Source organism: Borostomias antarcticus, assembly GCF_949987555.1.
Source record: "Borostomias antarcticus genome assembly, chromosome: 3".
NCBI lineage: Eukaryota > Metazoa > Chordata > Actinopteri > Stomiiformes > Stomiidae > Borostomias > Borostomias antarcticus.
Window position 1 is genome coordinate 33,116,816 of NC_140236.1, and position 19,597 is coordinate 33,136,412.

The window sequence follows — 19,597 nt, forward strand, 5'->3', positions numbered from 1 at the left end:
GTCTCTTGCCATGTGGTGAATTAAAGACCCCTCGAGGTCCCACATTATAGTCAAACAACTGAACATTTTTCGTCACTTTTACTTTGAAATTCCTGGAAAAAACGCTACCGGGCCAGTGGTAGAAGTTCTCTCACGAGGCAAATCCGTTCGTCTAGAGAGAGGGCGCTCGCGGAAACCGAATCCTCCTCGTTTTGGAAAACTTATTTCCTACATCGTTGTCTTGGCTTGGTGTTGTTACGCCCGGCCGTAAATTGTTGTGTAAACAACTAACTACTCATCGGTTTAGATAGTGGAACTTATATAATAATTTACTGGACTCCAACATAAACGGGAATGAGAGACTGATCCTAGTTAAGTTTCGAGGCTAATTCACTCATTTGGTTTTGGACGTGGTCATAAATTGAACCGAACGTGAAAGAAAGTAATCTAGCCAGCTACCTTTAGCTTAGCATTCAAGAGAACCGTCCTGCTGCTGAGTGGGCTGGGTACTTTCACGCTGTTTGTCAGATCACTGCCTTCTTAGTGAGCAACGCAGCTAGTGTTAGCTATATTGTGGGGGGTAGCTAATACAATGCGTATGGTCCAGATTGGGGACGTTATCTAGCTACCTAACGAGTCAGTTAAAGGGAGAATATGTGTCGAACCTCGTAGTTTGTGTGATCGCGGAACTAAAGGTTGTATAACGTTAATGCCAGGAACGTGATAGAGTAGCGAGCGGTAATGGCTAGCAGGCTGGCTAGCTCTGTTGTAGCTAACGTTAGCTAACGTAGATCTAAACACTGCTTGTCCTTCGTGGTTTCATGTGTAGATGTTTTACTTTGCGACGCTGAGAATAACCTGATTCATTTTGCAAGAGGGAAATGAGCTAGCTACCAGTTAGCTAACCTTTGGCTAGACTCAATTACGTTAGTGGTTGTAGCTAGCTAGCTACATTACTTGGGTCTAGATACCAAGGTAGATAACGCTAACGTGAGCTTGTTTTGGGAGTGCACTGCAGCCAGTTAATTCTCAACAAAATGACATGGTCGTAGTGCGACGGACACTAAGTTTATCTCCGTCACCCATAGTGAAAACAGTGTTTAGCGTCTGGGATAGTGCTAGTAAAGGTTAGCTTATGTCACAGCCGATATTCATTTCTGGGTGCTTTTACTGTTAGTCGCACGGTTGTCTCTGTTCTACCGGCGTGCATTTATCCTACTTGTGACCTAAATTGGCACTATCATCAAGCTTAAAGTCAGAGATAAAATGTCGGAAAACCAGGGCAACGCTAATAACAACGTCCCGCTAAATAATAATGGTGGGGCGAACAGGATCCGAAACCCCAACATCAACCAGAACCCACTCATCAATGTCCGAGACAGGCTCTTTCACGCCCTCTTCTTCAAGATGGCAGTGACGTACGCCAGACTGTTCCCACCGTCTTTCAGGAGAATCTTCGAGTTCTTTGTGCTTTTAAAGGTAAGACATGTTCCCATTAGGATCCCATGTTTCCATAAAATAATATTAAAATTATATACAAAATTATCCTACATTTCATATACATCTAATTAACTAATCACAACTCAAATTAATTAGAAAATTTGTACTTGTTTTTAAAGGTGCTGTGTGTAGACTTCTGTGATAGAATTAGTGTCAGAAATTGAATTTAATATTCGTAAGAAATTGAATTTAATATTCATATAATCCCATGAAAATAAGATTTGTTTTTTTTTGTTACCGTAGAATGAGCCCTTTATATCTACATATTAGGGAGCGGGTACTTCCATGCAGGCCGCCATGTTGTAGCCTTGTGAGACCATCCTGATCTAGCAAGCTCACATTCAGTTTCTCTCTATCTGTAGATCAGTCTGGCATTCCCCCTCTCTATTGATTATTGTGGACGGGAGTGCTTGCTTGACTGACTTAACTCCTCAGCCAATCAGTGTAACAAAACATTTACCAAATCCAATCGGAAGAACGGTGATAACGTATTTTCCTCCGAGAAACTCTTGTTCTTGTTTAAAAGTTTGTTCGAAAAGTGTTCTGTCATCCTTTCACGAGCATTATGGTGACTTTTCACACACATATCACACAATCTCAGGAACAGCCCTACAAATCTTGTTGTGCCCCTTTAATTTAAGGCAAGTTAAAATTACTGCATTCTAAACAAGCTTGTAGCCTAAACATTAGCAGATATTTAGTACTATTTTAACTTTTGGAGAATGTAATGTGGCCACCAGAATATGCCTTCTCTCCAAGCGCAACTCTTACTACACAAACCGTGAGCCTAGACTAGAGTATGTACCAGCATTATTATGTGGGAAGCCAACCTACAGTATGTTGAGATGACACCATTAGACGGTGACCATCAATTTAATAGGAGTACCAGAATCGGAAGACTATTTAACCATCTTGTATTTAAGTGCTATTCTCTTATTTCCCCCTCTCTTCTTCTCCAGGCCCTGTTTGTGCTCTTCATCCTGGCCTATATCCATATTGCATTCTCTCGCTCACCCATCAATTGCCTGGAGCATGTAAGGGAGAAGTGGCCACGCGATGGTATCCTGCGCGTGGAGATCCAACGCAACTCCAGCCGGGCGCCCATCTTCCTGCAGTTCTACGATACGGACAGCTTCCAGGGCCTGGTGAAGGAGTCTGAAGGAGAGGGGGAAGGGGATATGGAGGGAGGTGTCGCAGGAGGACTTGGCCTGGCTGCGTTAAAGCATGAGGAGGATGAAGAGGAAGAGATGACCCTGGAGATGTTTGACAACAGCTCAGTGCAGGTGAGGTGCTCGTTCCTGGTTGATGCAACAGTCGGGGGGTGGGGAGGGGGCTCTTTGGTGTTTTTGGCACAATGTGCCAATGATGGGGCAGACGCTGGTTGATTTGCTTCTTTTCAAATTGAACGAATCACCTGTCTGTGTTCCGGGGCAGCTGCCCATCGGGGAACTGGTGGTCTTGTCAGATCTGAGTATGGCCGGACACCAGAGGGAGTGGCCTATTGGGCCACCGCTCCCCAAGTGTGGTTAGTTTAATCTCATCTTGAGATTTCGTCACACAACAGCAACCCTGTCTGGTGTTGGAATTACGGTTGGGAGCTGAGATTGTCAAGGACTTGTCTCCCTTTCACATTGCCGACCAGCCGGGTTCCTCAACAGTTAGTAGGGGGTAATTGAATACTAGGTCAGAGTCAATTGGCTACCAAATTGGATGAAAACGGGATATCATCCTAAAATAAGTATATAAAATAAAATAAAAAATTGTTGAAAAATGTTATAGGTTACCAAAGAAGGTCAAAATTTCCTAAAGTCCTGAACTTAACTTCCCATGGTAAATTTCCGGAAAGTTTCCGCCCCTTTGCCACTCTATTCGCCTTATTCACCTGGCAGCCATATTCAGGTCAGTCTGGGGTGCGGATGCGGAAGTGCCCGTTGACTTCAATGTTAAAAGTTCGCTGTAAAAACACCACTTCAAGAACCGAAATAGTCAAAATAACAGGCTGAATACACTATCGGGGTTACAAACTAAAAAAATCATTACCGGCACTTTTTCACTGCCGTTGTTTTCGCGTTTGGAAATACATGGAGGTGAATGAGCCATAGTTAGCCGTCAGCTGCATTCACTCCGATGTATACAAAAAATGATGGTCTCGAGCTCTGTTGTGGGCATGATTCATACACGCATGCAAAAAAATAATAATCTTGATGACTGTCATATCAGTAAATGCACTTCTTTCAGGCCTGGGTTACGCAAGCTCGTTTCCCCCCCGTTTACGACTTTCGGGTCTCGTTAGCACCTCGCAGTCACACAAACACAGCTTTTGCGTTGTGAAAACCTGTTAAGTTTTGAGAACGCTGCAAGGGGTGTTTTCGTTCTCATTTTCCTCGATTCCGTCCTTGTCTGAGCTGGCGAAGGCGATCTCATTTTGATAACAATGACGCACGTCCGGCTATTGTACAGTTAAATTATAACACAACATAATTTTAAAGACCAGAATGTGATTGTAGGATTCAATGTGATTGCTTGGTCGAAATACTCTTGTCTGACCAAGATTCTATTAGTCGAGCAATAAAGCTTGCTAGACAAAAATCGTCTATAGGCTATATAACATGAATAAAATAGACTGTTTCCTAATTATATGTTTTATGTTATGTTAAGACTGATGACTGATTTGCTTCCATACACAGGAGAGCCTATTTTGAACAGGGTGCTGAAAAAAGTGTCCTGCCCAATCTCTAAAATGCATGATGGTTGTGCAGCATTGTACAATGTAGGCCTATCGTTTGTTACGCTATTCTTTTGGTTCGATTATGTTCTGCTATTCTAATCTGTTCTATGTTATTCTTTTATGCATTATAATAGTCAATACGCAATCTCCAAAGACATAGCAGCAGTATTATATAATTTAGACAAAGTGCAATCTCCAAAAATACACTAGAAGACTTTGAAAAGATTTTTTACACCCTCTCACATCCAGTGTTAATTTCGTTGACGAGAACTATGACGAAAACTATTCGTCAACGACATTTTTTGGGTTATCGTCACGAGACGATAACTAAATAAAAGTGAATGTATGATGACAAAAACTATGACTATATCTATTCACATTTTCGTCAACAAATAAAAACTAGACTAAAATGGTTATGGAGGGACGTATGGGAAAAGTTCAAATCAGAATGTCGAGGTTCGGGATGTGCGCAGTTGGATCATGGATGTATTAATAGAACGAGTTGGATGCAACCTACAGGTAGCCTGTGTGTATTTAGCCTACATTTGAATAGTACCGTTGCTACACCGGCCGGCGGGAAGTCAACTAACAGCATACGACTGCTGCGCCTGAACTGTTCAGTAAATGACCACAGTTCAGAAATGTCTTTGTCAACGTTCGCACACACCGGGAGAAAGAGGAGAGCAGACATCAGGATAAACTTCATATTTGATGCAAAGGAAAACAAAACCATTTGTAAACCGTATGGGGTGAAAATGACTAGCAAAAATACAACAAACTTAAAGCGACATTTGGAGAAGTCATCCCGAAATTCACGAGAAGGTAAGCACCCCCCCACCCCCGGCTAACGGTACTGTATTAGCTAAAACCAAGCTGGTGTGTTTCTGAAATACTGTACTTCAAATACAATACAAGCTAAAAGAAACCAGTGTTTCACGTAGGTTTGTGGCGGGCGAGAACTGAAGTGTCTGATCATTGCAACGCTAACGTTAGTGGCTAGCTAATGTTAGGCACAGGTTAGCTAGCAACAAGTGGGGCTATGCTTGTGGCGGCTGGCGGGGGTATCTAGCGTTAGCTAGTCTGGGTAAGATAGTCTGGGTTAGCTAGTCTGGGTTAGCTAGTCTGGGTAAGCTAGCTAAGCAACTACTGCTGCTGTCTAATGTTATACTGTAGCTAGATGGATAAGACACGAACAGTTAGCTACCTGGCGCCGCCATAGCCCCTCTCCTCCGGTGTGATCTTAGCTAGCCTGTGCCTGATGTTAGCTAGCCTGACTAGCCAACTAGTGCTGACAGGATAATGTTATAGCTTGCTATATCAGGCACAAACACAGTTAGCATCAGACTGGGGGAGAGGAATGCTTCACTATGAAACTGTCTGACAGAAGCAGCCACGCTTCTGTCAGTCTGCCCCAGGGCAGCTGTGGCTACAGATGTATCTGACCACCACCGGTATGACTGTGTCTGAATGAATACTGGACTCTGTAAAGCGCTCTGGGTTTCATGAAGGGCGCTATATAAATCCAACTTGATTGATTGATTGAACTAAGCCTGTTAAATTTGAGTTGTCTAAATCTATGGTAGATTTCGTCGACTAAAATCGTAATGATATTTAGTCAACTAAAACTAGACTAAAACTAAAACAAGTCAGATGACTAAAATATGACTAAAACTAAATGGCATTTTAGTCAAAAGACTATGACTAAAACAAAATCATAATTTGCTGTCAAAATTAACACTGCTCACATCTAAAGACGTGGAGTTTTGAGTCACAGACTATACAATTTTGCAAAGACATGCAGGTCATTTGCATTAAGACTAAATACTTCAGATAATATTAAACATGTTTGATTTTACTGGAACTTCAAGAAGAGAAAAAGACTGATTTAAGACTCGCATTGCCACCTCAAACGGGGAGCGCGACTCTAGCAAAACACTCATGATTTTATTCAGACATTGGAAAGTGCATTTATTTAAATAATTTGGATGGATGGACAAAATGAGAGGCTATGGAATATGATCCAGGGTAGACCAACTTGAGATCAAGTGGAAGTGAGTTGACTGAAAGTACCTGGTCTAGCAGGCCTACATCAAAAGAAACAATAATAATAATCATAATAATAATAATACAACTTATGCTGAATAATGGATAAGGCCTACTAGTTAATTACTTATTAAGGAATAGGATCACCCTAATTTGGAAATTTAAGCCTGAGAACAGGCTGCATTCGGCAGCCCTAAATAAATGCATTCAAAGTTTATTTAGGAACAAATTATTTTCATAGATTACTGTCAGGGTCTGTTTACAACAGGCACGAATATGCCCAGTGTGACTTTGATAACTTCTGGCAATGCTGATAAAACGTTTGTGTTACTTGGAGGTCGTTCTCGTTTTCATTGTCATTCTTGTTCTTGTCTCGATGTCGTGTAACCCAGGACTTAGTGTCATGTCAGTCTCATGCACACCCCTTCAAATAAACTTATCATCTTTTTTGTTTGTTCTGCTCTTATCCAGCCTTGTATATAACCCTAACCCTAATAAAACTGAAATCAAATACATTGTACACGATCCTCTTTATGAATAAACATAGCAAATTTGATGCATTTGACTTTTTTCATTTGACTATTTTGCATGAAATTTCTTAAATCTCATTTTTTCTGGGATTTTGGGCTCAACGTCTGAAAATGCCCAAGGGATATCACCGGGCACCCTCCTGTGTTTTGAAGAGGGACCCCCAAGCTGCAAGAATCAGCAGAGAAAAAAAACTTGACCCAACAAAACCAGGTTTATCAAAATATAGCAGTCTGATTCCAGGACTAGCATGTTAGATCAGTTGAGTTACTGGAGGGCTTACATGCAATATTTGGTATGCAATTGTTGCATTGAAGGTCATACTACTCCCACTCTGGCCAAATCTGGTTGAAATAGAACAGAATACAAAAGAAAACACATGGATGATGCCTGCAGCTCTTCTCTCCACTTTTGTTCACAGAGAACAAGCTTTTCGTGATCAATTACATTCTCAATGTAGATTAAAAAAACAAACAATTAATACCTGTACATGGCATAAGAAATTAGGTCTTGCTTTAGATGAAGTGCAGCTTATAAAGACTTCATTAATAGGGGTTGGAATCACAGAGTAACTCAATACAATAATATTACCTGTATGTTTTCTACTGCTCTTGAGGTTAGGAGTGGTGCTGCAGTTTTTTGCGTGCCTTGGCGGTGGCAAATGTGAAGAATAAATTGATACGGATCTCTAAATCCCGCCCCTCTCTCTGTCCTCTCCAGTTTGAGCTTGACATCGAGCCCCGTCTGAAGCCGTCGCTGGGCGGCGGTGGTGTTGGTGGCAGCGGTGGACAGGGAGGAGGGGGCTTCAACGAGAGCCAGGACCTCTCCTTCAGCCAGGCGCCCACTAAAGGTATGCAGCCACTGAGGGAGACAGTCTCAGAGATTGAGATGCTAGCACGAGCAGGTAAACCTCATTCCCTCCACCTCTTCTTTTCTCCTTGTCTGATCATCCCGAATCCACCCCTCTTCATCCTCCTTCCTCTTCTTTCAACATTGATTTTACTCTCTGCTGTTCCACTGTTGTGCTACATACCCTGCACTAGGATGCCCCTCTTGTCAACTCCTACTTTTAGTCTCGATTCTATCCTGAAGTATTATACCCATGTGCATTCAAGAACTCCCTCTTAATTTGGGTTGGGTATGAAAGCACAAGAGAATATGATGAGCTGCCCCTCTTGTCAACTCCTTCATTTCGTCTTAATTCCCCCCTGAACTATTGTCCCTGGTATTACAAACCATCACCGGGCCAGGGGTTAAATCTGCTTATCAAGTAGTGAATCACCACAGTGTGAGTTATGTGTCCTCCAAACACCACATTTATGTCAAATCACATGATCTTGAAACACACAGGCTGCCTTTCCCACGTTGGCCCAGTCGGGATATATTTTTCTGAGATCCGTGATAAGCACTTCGCAGGCATGTCACAGGTACATGGCAGGGTTTAAAATGAGATCAAAGCAGTTGAGTGGGTCCAGGTCATCTATACCCTTCTCTGTGAGAACGTCACTTACACTGGGTATTATGAGTGCACATCATAATTCCCAAGAAAGCAAGTTTCAGTGGTTCCCTCTGCCTCCAACTTCACAAAAGAACAATCATTTTTTTGTCGGTAGTGATTTACAATTTCATCAGTTATAACGGCGATAAAATAATTTATCTTCAGTTTCTCATCAAGCTCTTTGACTACAATATCGTTATATCGTTAACAGACTTGTACTTATAAATGCCCTCAACCGTAATTAAGTCAGGAGCCTTGACAGCTCTGTCACTCTATCAATCCTCTGTATTGATGACATGGGATGTCATGTTCGCCATGTTCGCCATATAGTAGAGGATATTTTGTTGGGAGATAATTACGTTATTGGATGACTGGTCTTTTTTTCCAACGTGGTCATCGCACTCACTGTGCTCCGCAATATCTGATGCTTTCATATTGGTAGTCCCCCTTGTAAAGCCATTTCTCTACCCTGACCTCTGGCGAGAGAACATCTTGTCCACTCCGTTAATAGTTTTGCATCTTAGCATTGAATATTTCCCTGGCCGTTCTGATCTGAAGGTTTATATGGTTTATGTTTCTTGGCTGGAACGGCTGCCTCAGGGCCAATCTCAGAGACGGTTAGTTGGCTTGGCCTCTGTGACCTGCATTTCACCATCATTAACATTAGATCGGCTTCTGCTTGCCTTTCTGAAAAAGCTACTTATAGACGGTTGTTTGGTCATTTTGAATAACTGGACCCTCCACACCTCGGTCGAAACAGTGATTTTCAAGTGTGCACTGTTTCTGTCTCTCTGCAAGCTACGGCAGCCTGGCTGCAGATGTACTCAAATCTGCCTGGGCTAGTCACATCTTCATCACCCAATCACATTGTGTATTCTGATTTATTTTGATCAATTATTAAAGGACAATGCTTGTTTTTGACAACCTGGACCTTATTTCCGACATATTATAAGACGTTTGACTCACCGAGATCACTTTGGTGTAGTTCGGAGGCATGTAGAACAAATGTAAAATCCAGCGCGAGCCAGTATATCCATGTAATGGCGGTGGTCGGGGCAACGAGAATGCAGTTTCTAAAAATCTATTTTCTGCCGCGAATCAATCTGTCTTGATGAATCGCTAGTTGTGCTTACATAGAGAGCATAGGCCTGTTGTGGTATTTCACATGCCTCTGTAATATGATCTTTAGAAACGTCGTTAGACACGAAATAGCTTCCTCACTTGCTCCAGCACGCATGCGCACAGCCAATAAGTCAAACGTCTTATAATATGTCGTAAATAAGGTCCAGGTTGCCAAAAACGAGCATTGTCCTTTAAAGTTGCTTTCATTGATTTTATTTACATTGTGAAAAGTAATTAAAACCACCTGATATCAGATTGTTTCAGTGAGCGTCCTACTTTAATGACTCACCCCTACTGGTGGCCTGTCTGTTGTTATTCCAGCATTTCTGCCCCTGTGTTATCAATAGCCAGCCCATGCCTTTACTCCACCCCCGTGCGTTATTTGGCTCTGGACATTTGTTATAGCCATTCATTTGTGCACGCGTTTGTGCGAGTACCTTACTGCCATTGGTAAAATAAAATCAATGAAAGCAGCTTTAAATTGAATTACCGTAATTCAGTGAAATGTTAACAGGACATTGATCGGCAGGATTTCAAATTGTCGGACATTGACCATTTTTGCCAGCCAAAATCTGTGATTAATAGTCAAACTAAACGTTGGTTCTGACGCCATCTGCCCTTGTTGGAATCTGACCAGAAACCAGCAAATTATGTTCTGATTCTGATTCTGATTCTCATTGGCATCATGCTTGCAGAATTCCCTGCTCCAAGACTTTGGCTAGTAAAATATTGGCTAGTTACAGTAGGTGCGCTAAATTACATCAAACCAGCAATGATCACATGTACCACATACAAGTCTTATAAAACACAGGATTGATAACATATTAGGCATAGTGCATATTTCCTAATGCTAATAAACAGATCCCGAGTTGGAATGTGTTCCTTGTAGGCTATGAGTGCACTACAACCACGGGGGCTGGGGTTCTGTATTTTACATTTGGATACACTTGTGGATAAATGTCTGCCCTGGTGTGGATGTAAAGACTAATATTACTCTCATCAGTGTTGTGTGTATGTGTGTGTGTGTAGGGGGGGGGGTGTAAATGATGCCCATAACACACCAACCCAATGGTCAGTCGACTGCTGACAATTCACTGGCTGGAGTCAAACATAATTTAACATTTAACAATTTAAGTCATCATTGTAACTAGGCTATTCACACTGATCCGACGGTAGTTCAGCTTTTTTCCCAAATGGATTAAATTCATTTTTTCTAAAAATTCTACATACAATGTCACAGTGACAAAGTGGGAAATTTTTTTATTTTGTGTGAATCTTTTGCAATTTTATTTATTAAAAATAAAACACTCATATCACATGTGCATATGTATTCACACCCATTACTCAACACTTTGTTGAAGCACCTTTGTCAGCAATTACAGCCTCAAGTCTTCTTGAGTATGATGCCTACAAGCTTGGCACACCTATTTTTGGGCAATCTCTCCCATTCTTTGCAGATCCTCTCATGCTCCATCAGGTTGGATGGGCAGCTTCGGTGCACAGCCATTCTCAGATCTCATGTTCAATCGGGTTCAAGTCTGGGCTCTGGCTGGGCCACTCAAAGACATTCACAGACCCGTTCCGAAGCCACTCCTTTGTTATCTTGACTGTGTGCTCGGGGTCGTTGTCTTGTTGTAAGGTGAACCTTCGCCCCAGTATGCGGTCCAGAGCGCTTTGAAGCAGGTTTTCTTCCAAGGATCTCTCTGTAAATTGCTGCATTCATCTTTCCCTCGATCCTGACTAGTCTCCCAGTTCCTGCTGCTGAAAAATATCCCCACAGCATGATCCTGCCACCACCATGCGTCCCTGTAGGGATGGTATCGGCCAGTTGATGAGTGGTGCCTGGTTTCCTCCAGACATGACGCTTGGCATTCAGGCCAAAGTTCAATCTTGGTTTCATCAGACCAGCGGCTCTACTCCGAGTCTCTCCCGGAGGACTGAACTTCTCACCCGATCTCTCAGGGAGACCCCAGCCACCCTCCGCAGAAAACTCATTTCGGCCGCTTGTATCAGTGATCTCGTTCTTTCGGTCATGACCCATCCTTCATGACCATAGGTGAGGGTGGGGACGAAGATAGACCGGTAGATTGAGAGCTTTGCCTTTTGGCTCAGCTCTCTTTTCGTCACAACAATGCAGTAAAGCGACTGCAGAACCGCACCAGCTGCTCCGTTTCTCCGGCCAAGCTCCCTCTCCATGGTTCCCTCACTCGTGAACAAGACCCCCAGTACTTGAACTCCTTCACTTGGGGTAAGGACTCATTTCCTACTCGGAGCGGACAGACCACCGGTTTCCTGCTGAGAACCATGGCCTCAGACTTAGAAGTGCCGATTCTTTTAATACATTTGCAAAAAAATCACACAACCTTTTTTTCTCTGTCGTTATGGGACATTGTGTGTAGAATTTTTAGGAGGGAAATAAATGTAATCAATTTTGGAATAAAGCTGTAACAAAATGTGGAAAAAGTAAGGGATATGAATACTTTCCGGATGCACTGTAAGTCCGCCAGTAAGTGTGGTGTGTTAAGGGATTAGAAGTGATGTTACTACAGGATGTTTACTGTGTGCAGGGTGGATGTGTTAGGAATATAAACCTAACATGAGTTTGTGTGTATATATTTGTGTTTCTTCAGTGTGGCCGCAGGAAGAGTACATAGTGGAGTACTCTCTGGAGTATGGCTTCCTCCGGCTCTCACAAACCACCCGGCAACGCCTCAACATCCCTGTCATGGTGGTCACATTGGGTAAGCTGCATTATAAAGCACAAGTATTACGTATTACGCGGTGCGCCACGGCAAAACCTTACCAGCGGAAAACGCTGGTCTTACACCAACCACCAGTGTTTTTCTCTCATGAAGAAATGCTAATTAGCCATTTTGTGCTTGGAATGCCAAAAACCCACTAGGCTAATGTTTCAAACTTCAGATTTGGGAGCTGTGGTCTTCTGTTTTTCAGACCCCATGAAGGACCAGTGTTTTGGGGATGGTTTCAGCCGCTTCCTCCTGGATGAATTCCTAGGCTACGACGACATCCTCATGTCCAGCGTCAAGGCTCTGGCCGAGAACGAGGAAAATAAAGGTCTGTGTGCGCGTCAGCGTCTTAACAGTGCATGAACCTGGCCAACCATTTTTTACTCTAATCGCAATTTAAGTGTTAAGTTTAGCCAGCGTCATGAAGTTTCACTTACTGTGTGTCAGCAGGCTTCCTCAGGAACGTGGTATCAGGTGAACACTATAGGTTTGTCAGCATGTGGATGGCTCGCACCTCTTACCTGGCTGCTTTTGTGATCATGGTCATATTTGTAAGTATTTCCATAAACCTCATCTGGAACAAATGTTTGGAATGAATCTGCAGACATGACACAATCAGAACAACTATTTCCTAGATCTCCTCATTGTTAGGTCTCAAGGGGCTCTTCTAGCCCACAGTCTTTGTTACCATGTATAAATAGGGGGAGTCTCAGTGCTTTTGTTAATCCGTCTTTCATGTTTCCATACCTGCAGACCCTGTCAGTGTCTATGCTTCTGCGTTACTCCCACCACCAGATTTTCGTCTTCATCGGTGAGCAGCAGACTCAAATCTTAACGCTTCATTCCAGATCACTCCAACATTATCCCTGGCTCTCACTACAAAGACAGTTTAAATGCACCTAAAATAAATGAATAGAAAGCACTCTCAAGAAAACGGACTCTGGATTAGGCCACAGTACTCCACACGTTTAGCTCTCTTCAATCTCAGACCACATATTTACACCAAAAAACGCCAAGAGTTCTAACAGTTCTAAGGTGGAATTGTTGCTCAATTAATTGATAATTGCTAACTAATTTGCATTTGTGAATTGGTCTGGTGGTGCCAGGCTAACATAGTGCAGCTTTAGAAATGACTTCTGCTCTCTTATCTCACCGTCCTGCCATGGCGTCCTCCACGGTTGAGTCGAGCACCGGGTTGCCAGCATGAGCAGTGTCCCTGGATGTTAGGAGCTAGTGTGGGGTTAAGTGCCTTGCTCAAGGACACCACAGTAGGCAATTACTAATGGGAACTCACCTAGCAACCCGAATGGCCCAGTTTGGGACTCAACCGAGCATACTTTCAGACTTTTAAACTTTGGAAAAGCAGGGCCATTTGATTAAAAAATCATTGAGAATTTGAGTATTTGTTTATTTGATTGTGCCAAAATATTCCAATAGAATCCTTTGTGTTAAGACAATTGCAGCGCAATACACAGACCCCCTAACCCTTGTGTGAGACCTAGCTGTCAGACAGAATCTTTTTTTATCAACCAATACTTACCTTTTCCTTTTTCTCTGTCTTCAGTGGACTTACTTCAGATGCTGGAAATGAATATGACCATCGCTTTCCCAGCAGCCCCACTGCTCACTGTGATTCTGGCTCTCGTAGGTAAGACCACCTTAAAGGTTTGGGCCTTATTTACGATGGTCTTCTGTGTGTATAGGCCTAGTATGGAAGCTGAGCTAAGGCACATTTCTAGTGCTTAAGGTTGGAGGTAACTTAAATTTCCAACACAGCCTTCACTCCATAATGGTCGTCCTGATTCCTAATTGGCATGATTCAGTTCCACTGTTATAACTGCCGTGTCATGAGAAGCCTGCTACTTGTGAACTGACAGTTTCACACATATAACTTAGTGTTATGAAGTCATGAAGATGGGAAGTGGCAAATGAGAGTTGTTGTTCTTCATTTTCTCAGGCATGGAGGCCATTATGTCTGAGTTTTTCAATGATACAACCACAGCCTTCTACATCATCCTTATCGTGTGGTTGGCTGACCAGTACGACGCCATCTGTTGCCACACCAACACCAGTAAACGCCACTGGCTGAGGTAAAGCCCCGACACACATCTTAGCACGTCAACACCGGCTAATGTCATTGGCTGAGGTGATGGCTGAGCAAGCGACCGCATAGCAGCGTGCAACCTTATTGTAGCTTTTTATTTGTTCTATTGATTTAACTACTGTTTATAGCCTAGATACGTGTTCTTCATTGATCAATCCAGTCTTTGACACTTCTAGCGGCAAACTGTGAAGCTTGCTGATGTTGTTTCTCTTCCAGATTCTTCTATCTGTATCACTTTGCGTTCTATGCCTACCACTACCGCTTCAATGGCCAGTACAGCAGCCTGGCCCTGGTTACCTCCTGGCTCTTCATACAGGTGAGCTGGTAAAGCTGGAAAATGAAAAGAAAAGACTTGGTTGAGTCAGATACTAAGGGTGCGTTAAGTAGCTGAGCGCTCAGTCAGCAATCAGTGATCAGAATTCACTTAGCGGGTTGCTCAGTTACGCTCAGACTGATCTGCTCAGAGCACAAGTGAGCAGTTTTGAACTATGATCTGTTTGAGCCAAACACCACGTCGTCATCATCATCATCCCTGAGCAACAAAAAACAAGGGTGCGTTTTGGCTTGGGAATCGTTGGGACACTGCTCGTTAATCACACATTGACAACAGGTGAAAAGTTCTCGTCTCCTAGCAACTCAGCGCTCAGAGAGAGCATTCACTCACTGAGCGCTCAGCTACTTAACGCACCCGAAGAGTTGTGAAAATCCCCCTGATGAATGTAGAGCAGTTGAGAGAAGATGTTGGGGTAGTGTATATGAAAATTCCTGGCTATGACAGCTTTTAAGAGCTGCATGGATTGGATGTGAAGCCTGGAAGGAAAGATTCTTTTTTTTAAAAGAGAAAAAAAGGTGAAGAGTGAATGATGGAAAGAGTGAGAGAAAGGGTGAGAGAAATAGTACAGTGCTTTCAGGAAATATTCAGATCCCTTCACTTTTTCCACATTTTGTTACGTTACAGCCTTATTCTGAAATGGATGAAATTCTTTTTTCAGCAATCTGCACACTTTTTCAGCAATCTCCACACAATCCACATGACAAAGTGAAAACAGGTTTTTAGAAATGTTTGTAAATGTATTCAAAAATGAAAAACTGAAATATCACATGTACATGAGTATTCGGACCCTTTGCAATGATCCTGTTTTCATTGATCATCCTTGAAATGTTTTTTAAACTTGGAGTCTTGCTGTTGTCAATGCAAGTAGGGGTGTCACGATTCGAAATCAAATATCAATCAAAATCAATATTCGATTTCGAACTTCAAAATCACAAGCTTTCTTTCTTTCCTACTTTCTACTCTGCGCAGATCAAGTGTTTATGTGGCAAACTCATTCAGAGCGCTGTGATCATAGGCACCCGCTCATTTGAAAATTGGAATGAAAGACTATTCGGGTTGTATACTGTTTATAAAGACAGGGATATACTGTACGTTTTCACATATCAGCCGCTTTAGGTTTTATATATAGATTTATCTTTTTGGCTTAATGGGTTCAGTGGGGAAACCATCCCTCATTGAAAATCAGCACCAGCATGGAGTTTATGAAGCAGCATGGGAGTTGCAGTATTCTAATTTGGTTTGATGCTGTGAAGGCTAGACCAGAGAGGCAATAGTATTCTAGTAGGGGTTAGACCAGGTATCTATGGTTAGACCTACCCTAAATCAAAACGCAGCATATATTTGTTTCATTCACACACTTTATGGGCTGGAGTTGAGAGGACTAATTGTCGTTTGGTGGGTTAGGGTTAGGGTTAGATTACTTGCACTGCTACCAGCAAACAGTTCCCTACTTAATCTGTGAGTAGCCACTGTACCCTGAGGATAGTCAATATTGCCAATTAGGAACAATAATCAATTTAGTCAAAGACAGACAGAGGAGAATGGAGCCACCTGAGTTCCCAGGAAGTGACCTGTCACTCAAAGCTATACGCACATGCCCTCTCACGCCTCAGAATCAGATGGTCATTTAGATCATTTTATGGCTCATTTGATGATTTTTAAGATGTGTACCCCTCTGTTGGCTATTTGTCTTTAATAGTAGTGACTGTTTTTGCATGTTGATGTTTTGGCTGCTTATAATACTAGTGGTGACAGCTCAAAAGCTTTGCATATGGTTGAGAGTGAGACTAGACAATGTTTCCTGTTCAGATTTCAGATTCAGATCAGTTTGCACACCTCACTCATAATGAACTAATGATGGTCTTCAGTTCAGACCGTGAAGGTGTGAGACCACCCAGGGCTGAAAGCTAAGCCGGTGTACTCCACGGCCCACCAGAACCCATGACAACCCTGCTTCAATTCTTGTCTGTCCACAGCACTCCATGATTTACTTCTTCCACCACTACGAGCTCCCTGCCATCCTGCAGCAAATCCGCATCCAGGAGATGCTGCTTCAGAACCAGCAGGCGGGCCAGGGCAACCAGACGGCCCTGCAGGACAATCTCAACAACAACACGACCACCAGCGGCGAGGCGCCCCGAGGCCCCGCCGACGCGGCCCCGGCTTGGAGAGGGGCAGCCGTCGGCCAGGGCGGCACGCCGGCCGAGCCCCAAGCGGCCGCCCACGGCCAGAGCCCGACGCAGGCCCCTCAGCCCAACGGCCTGGCCACGAGAGGTGAAGAGGCGTCGGACCTGGACCGGATGGCGGAGACGGACGCCATCATCACCGGGGCGCTCTCCTCCTCGTCCCCCCAGCAGCTGGCCGGGTCACTGCTGGGGAGTGCGGCGGTGTCGGGAGTGGGGTCGGCTGAGGTCGACGGGGTGGGGAATTCAGAGACAGGCCTCGGCATAACGGCAGAGGTTCGGATAGGGCCAGCAGTAGCAGCAGCAGGTGGTGGTGGCGGCGGCAGGGGAGAAGGAGTGTGTAGTTTAGGGGCCGGTAGTTCAAGCCCGGTCGCAGAAGATATCAAAAGTATAGGAGGTTGTAGCGACAGTGCACAAGGTTCAGGCCCGCCTCTTATTCACTCTGGCCCAATGGAAGGTGCCCAGGGAACAGAGAGCGTCCCACTGAGCACCAAACTCTCCCCGCCGCACATGAACTGCAGGGCCGGCCCCCTGGCGTCCGTATGCCCCTCCAAGCAGACCTCTACAGACTGGGACCAAAAGACAGACGACCCCCCTAACCCGCCCCCCCCCACACCTACCCACTCTTGAGCCTCCACACTCCACACACATTACCCATGCTCTAATCGCTCCGTCGTTACTCTGTATTCGCCACGCAAAGCGGAGAAGAGGAGATGGATGGAGATGGCTGCTGAGAAAGAAAAAAAAAAGCCCCCTACTTTCTCCCTCCAGTGTATCTACTATGGGCGTCGACGGCTGCTTTCAGTTCAGTTTCAGTACTTTGAGACTCATGTTCATCAGTTTCATGCTCTCTTTTGAAATATGTTTAGAATGTGTCACTTTTGAAGTAAAGGTTTGTGATCATACGTCAAGGCTTGCCATGTGATTTTTCAATTGTATGATTAACATTTGATTTGTAAAACTAAGGGGAGGTAATTCTGTTATATGTTATATAATATTCCATGGTGACAATGAGTGAGAGAGTGTAGCAATGGTATTGAATTGGACACTGTTTTTTTCTTTTGAAATGGGTAGACTAAGGCTATCATGGTTATCATTTACAAATATTGACTTCTCTGGGTATTCATTCATCCATTAATTTATTCAAAGTATTTTACCCTCTCTCCAGTAGGCCAGTGCTCTACGATCCTGAACAAGTATATTTCTCTCAAACCTGGGAAATTAAATACCATTGTTGTTGTGGTAGTTAATTGTGACACACATTATGACCATTCTATCACCACCACATTCAATTATCTGTCCATTGTATGCACAAATATCTGCGTAGCAAATCCACACAAAACAATCATGAATTATGACGGCAGCACTATAGAGTAATTTGAAGGGAAAGTCTCACTCTTGTGTCCACATTTGGTTTTCAGGAAACCAAACTTCAGTAACGAGAGCAATGTACAAAGGGGCATGCTAACCTTCTGTATTTATCCAATTATGGTAGATATTCTGATATTGTACTGTCTGATTAACTCAGCTCCATTCTGGGCATGCCTAAATGGAAATTTTGTGATCTTCATGCAAGATCAAAGAATTTCTCCTCTTGATACTGCAATGGAAAGCAAGCACCATCGCCATCTTGTGGAGATTTGATTGTGATTGACCCAAATCTGCAAGGCTGTATAAGTGTGGTGTCCACTCCACAAGAATGTGTTTTCTATCAAAACACAGTTAGGCAGTGAATGTGTGTAGTTCAGACCTTAAAAGAAAAAATTAATTTGCATTCTGCAAGGTTGCATATAATTATAAGATGTCAACTTCAAGATGGTTGATGGTAATTATGGGAGTAATTGACATTTTTAGAGTATTTATGGGTACTTAACTACCATTAATTTACTGTGCACTTTCGCACTTTGACGAACAATCTCGAAATTCTGTCTTGTAGCTCGTGGTGATTTATTTTTTTGTAGAACGCTTATGCTTAATTGTAGAAGATTACTTTAGAAGCTTAAACTGTTGCCTTAAAATATATTTTCAGTAACCTCAAAATCGACTCGACTACAATTTCTTGTTTGAGGAAAACCAGGCCAGGTCCAGCCTGGCTTATGTGCGTGGCTGGCTTGTTTCTGTTCAGGACTGGTAGGACGGAAGCTAGTAATGCAACTGAAATAGCTGTTAATTGAAGTGACATGAAATAATGTCTGATAAATTAAGATCACATCAGTTCCAATGCTTCCAATGCTAATCCAGCACAATAAGTGAGATAGCCAGTTAGCTCATGAGCTCACAACAACTAGCAGCAGCTTCCATAACATTAATGGTAGCGGTCAGTGGCTAAAGCAGTTGCACTGATGATTCCTGTAACGTTAGCTATTTTGCTGCAATTGGTTCAACTTTTGTTTCTGGACAAAGGTAAGGGATAAACCCAGATAACACAAGGCTAGCGGACCTACAGCGGGTCCCCGATGGACAAGTTGGCGGACCTCCGGCAGAATATAACACAAGGCTAGCGGACCTACAGCGGGTCCCCGATGGATGCTCCACCATTCCACCAGTAGTTAATAATAGGAAAGACATTCAAGTGATTCAACATGTTTATTAGACTACAAGGAACCATATAATCGAGGAATTTCGAAAATAAATAAACAAAGAACGGATTGTTTTGATTCACGTTTCGTTGGATACCTTTAACCACTAGGCCACCGGAGCTCTTGAAAATCAATCGTGTCATAGTCTTTTGTTTTGGTGTTCTGGGACTACTGCCTCTTGTGGTAGCAACATAGAACTGCAGGTCAACAAGGGAATACATAGGGATGTATTAATTGGGAAGGGAGAGAGGG

At 43.3% G+C, this 19,597-nt stretch overlaps 1 protein-coding gene across 2 annotated transcripts; it reads left to right on the forward strand.

The window, feature by feature from the left end:
* The first annotated feature begins 329 nt into the window (after positions 1 to 329).
* Positions 330 to 18,455, forward strand: tmem259 (transmembrane protein 259). Of its 2 annotated transcripts, none has more exons than XM_084461717.1 (11): positions 330 to 1,458; positions 2,439 to 2,762; positions 7,499 to 7,682; positions 12,029 to 12,139; positions 12,351 to 12,473; positions 12,596 to 12,696; positions 12,899 to 12,956; positions 13,710 to 13,793; positions 14,103 to 14,235; positions 14,466 to 14,565; positions 16,560 to 18,455. In XM_084461717.1, the coding sequence occupies exons 1-11, from the start codon at positions 1,246 to 1,248 to the stop codon at positions 17,394 to 17,396; spliced, it is 2,268 nt and encodes a 755-aa protein (XP_084317843.1). In that variant the 5' UTR covers positions 330 to 1,245; the 3' UTR covers positions 17,397 to 18,455. The 2 variants fall into 2 exon arrangements, with proteins under 2 accessions (XP_084317843.1, XP_084317844.1); XM_084461718.1 differs by having other exon boundaries at positions 7,499 to 7,628.
* The last annotated feature ends 1,142 nt before the right edge of the window (positions 18,456 to 19,597 follow it).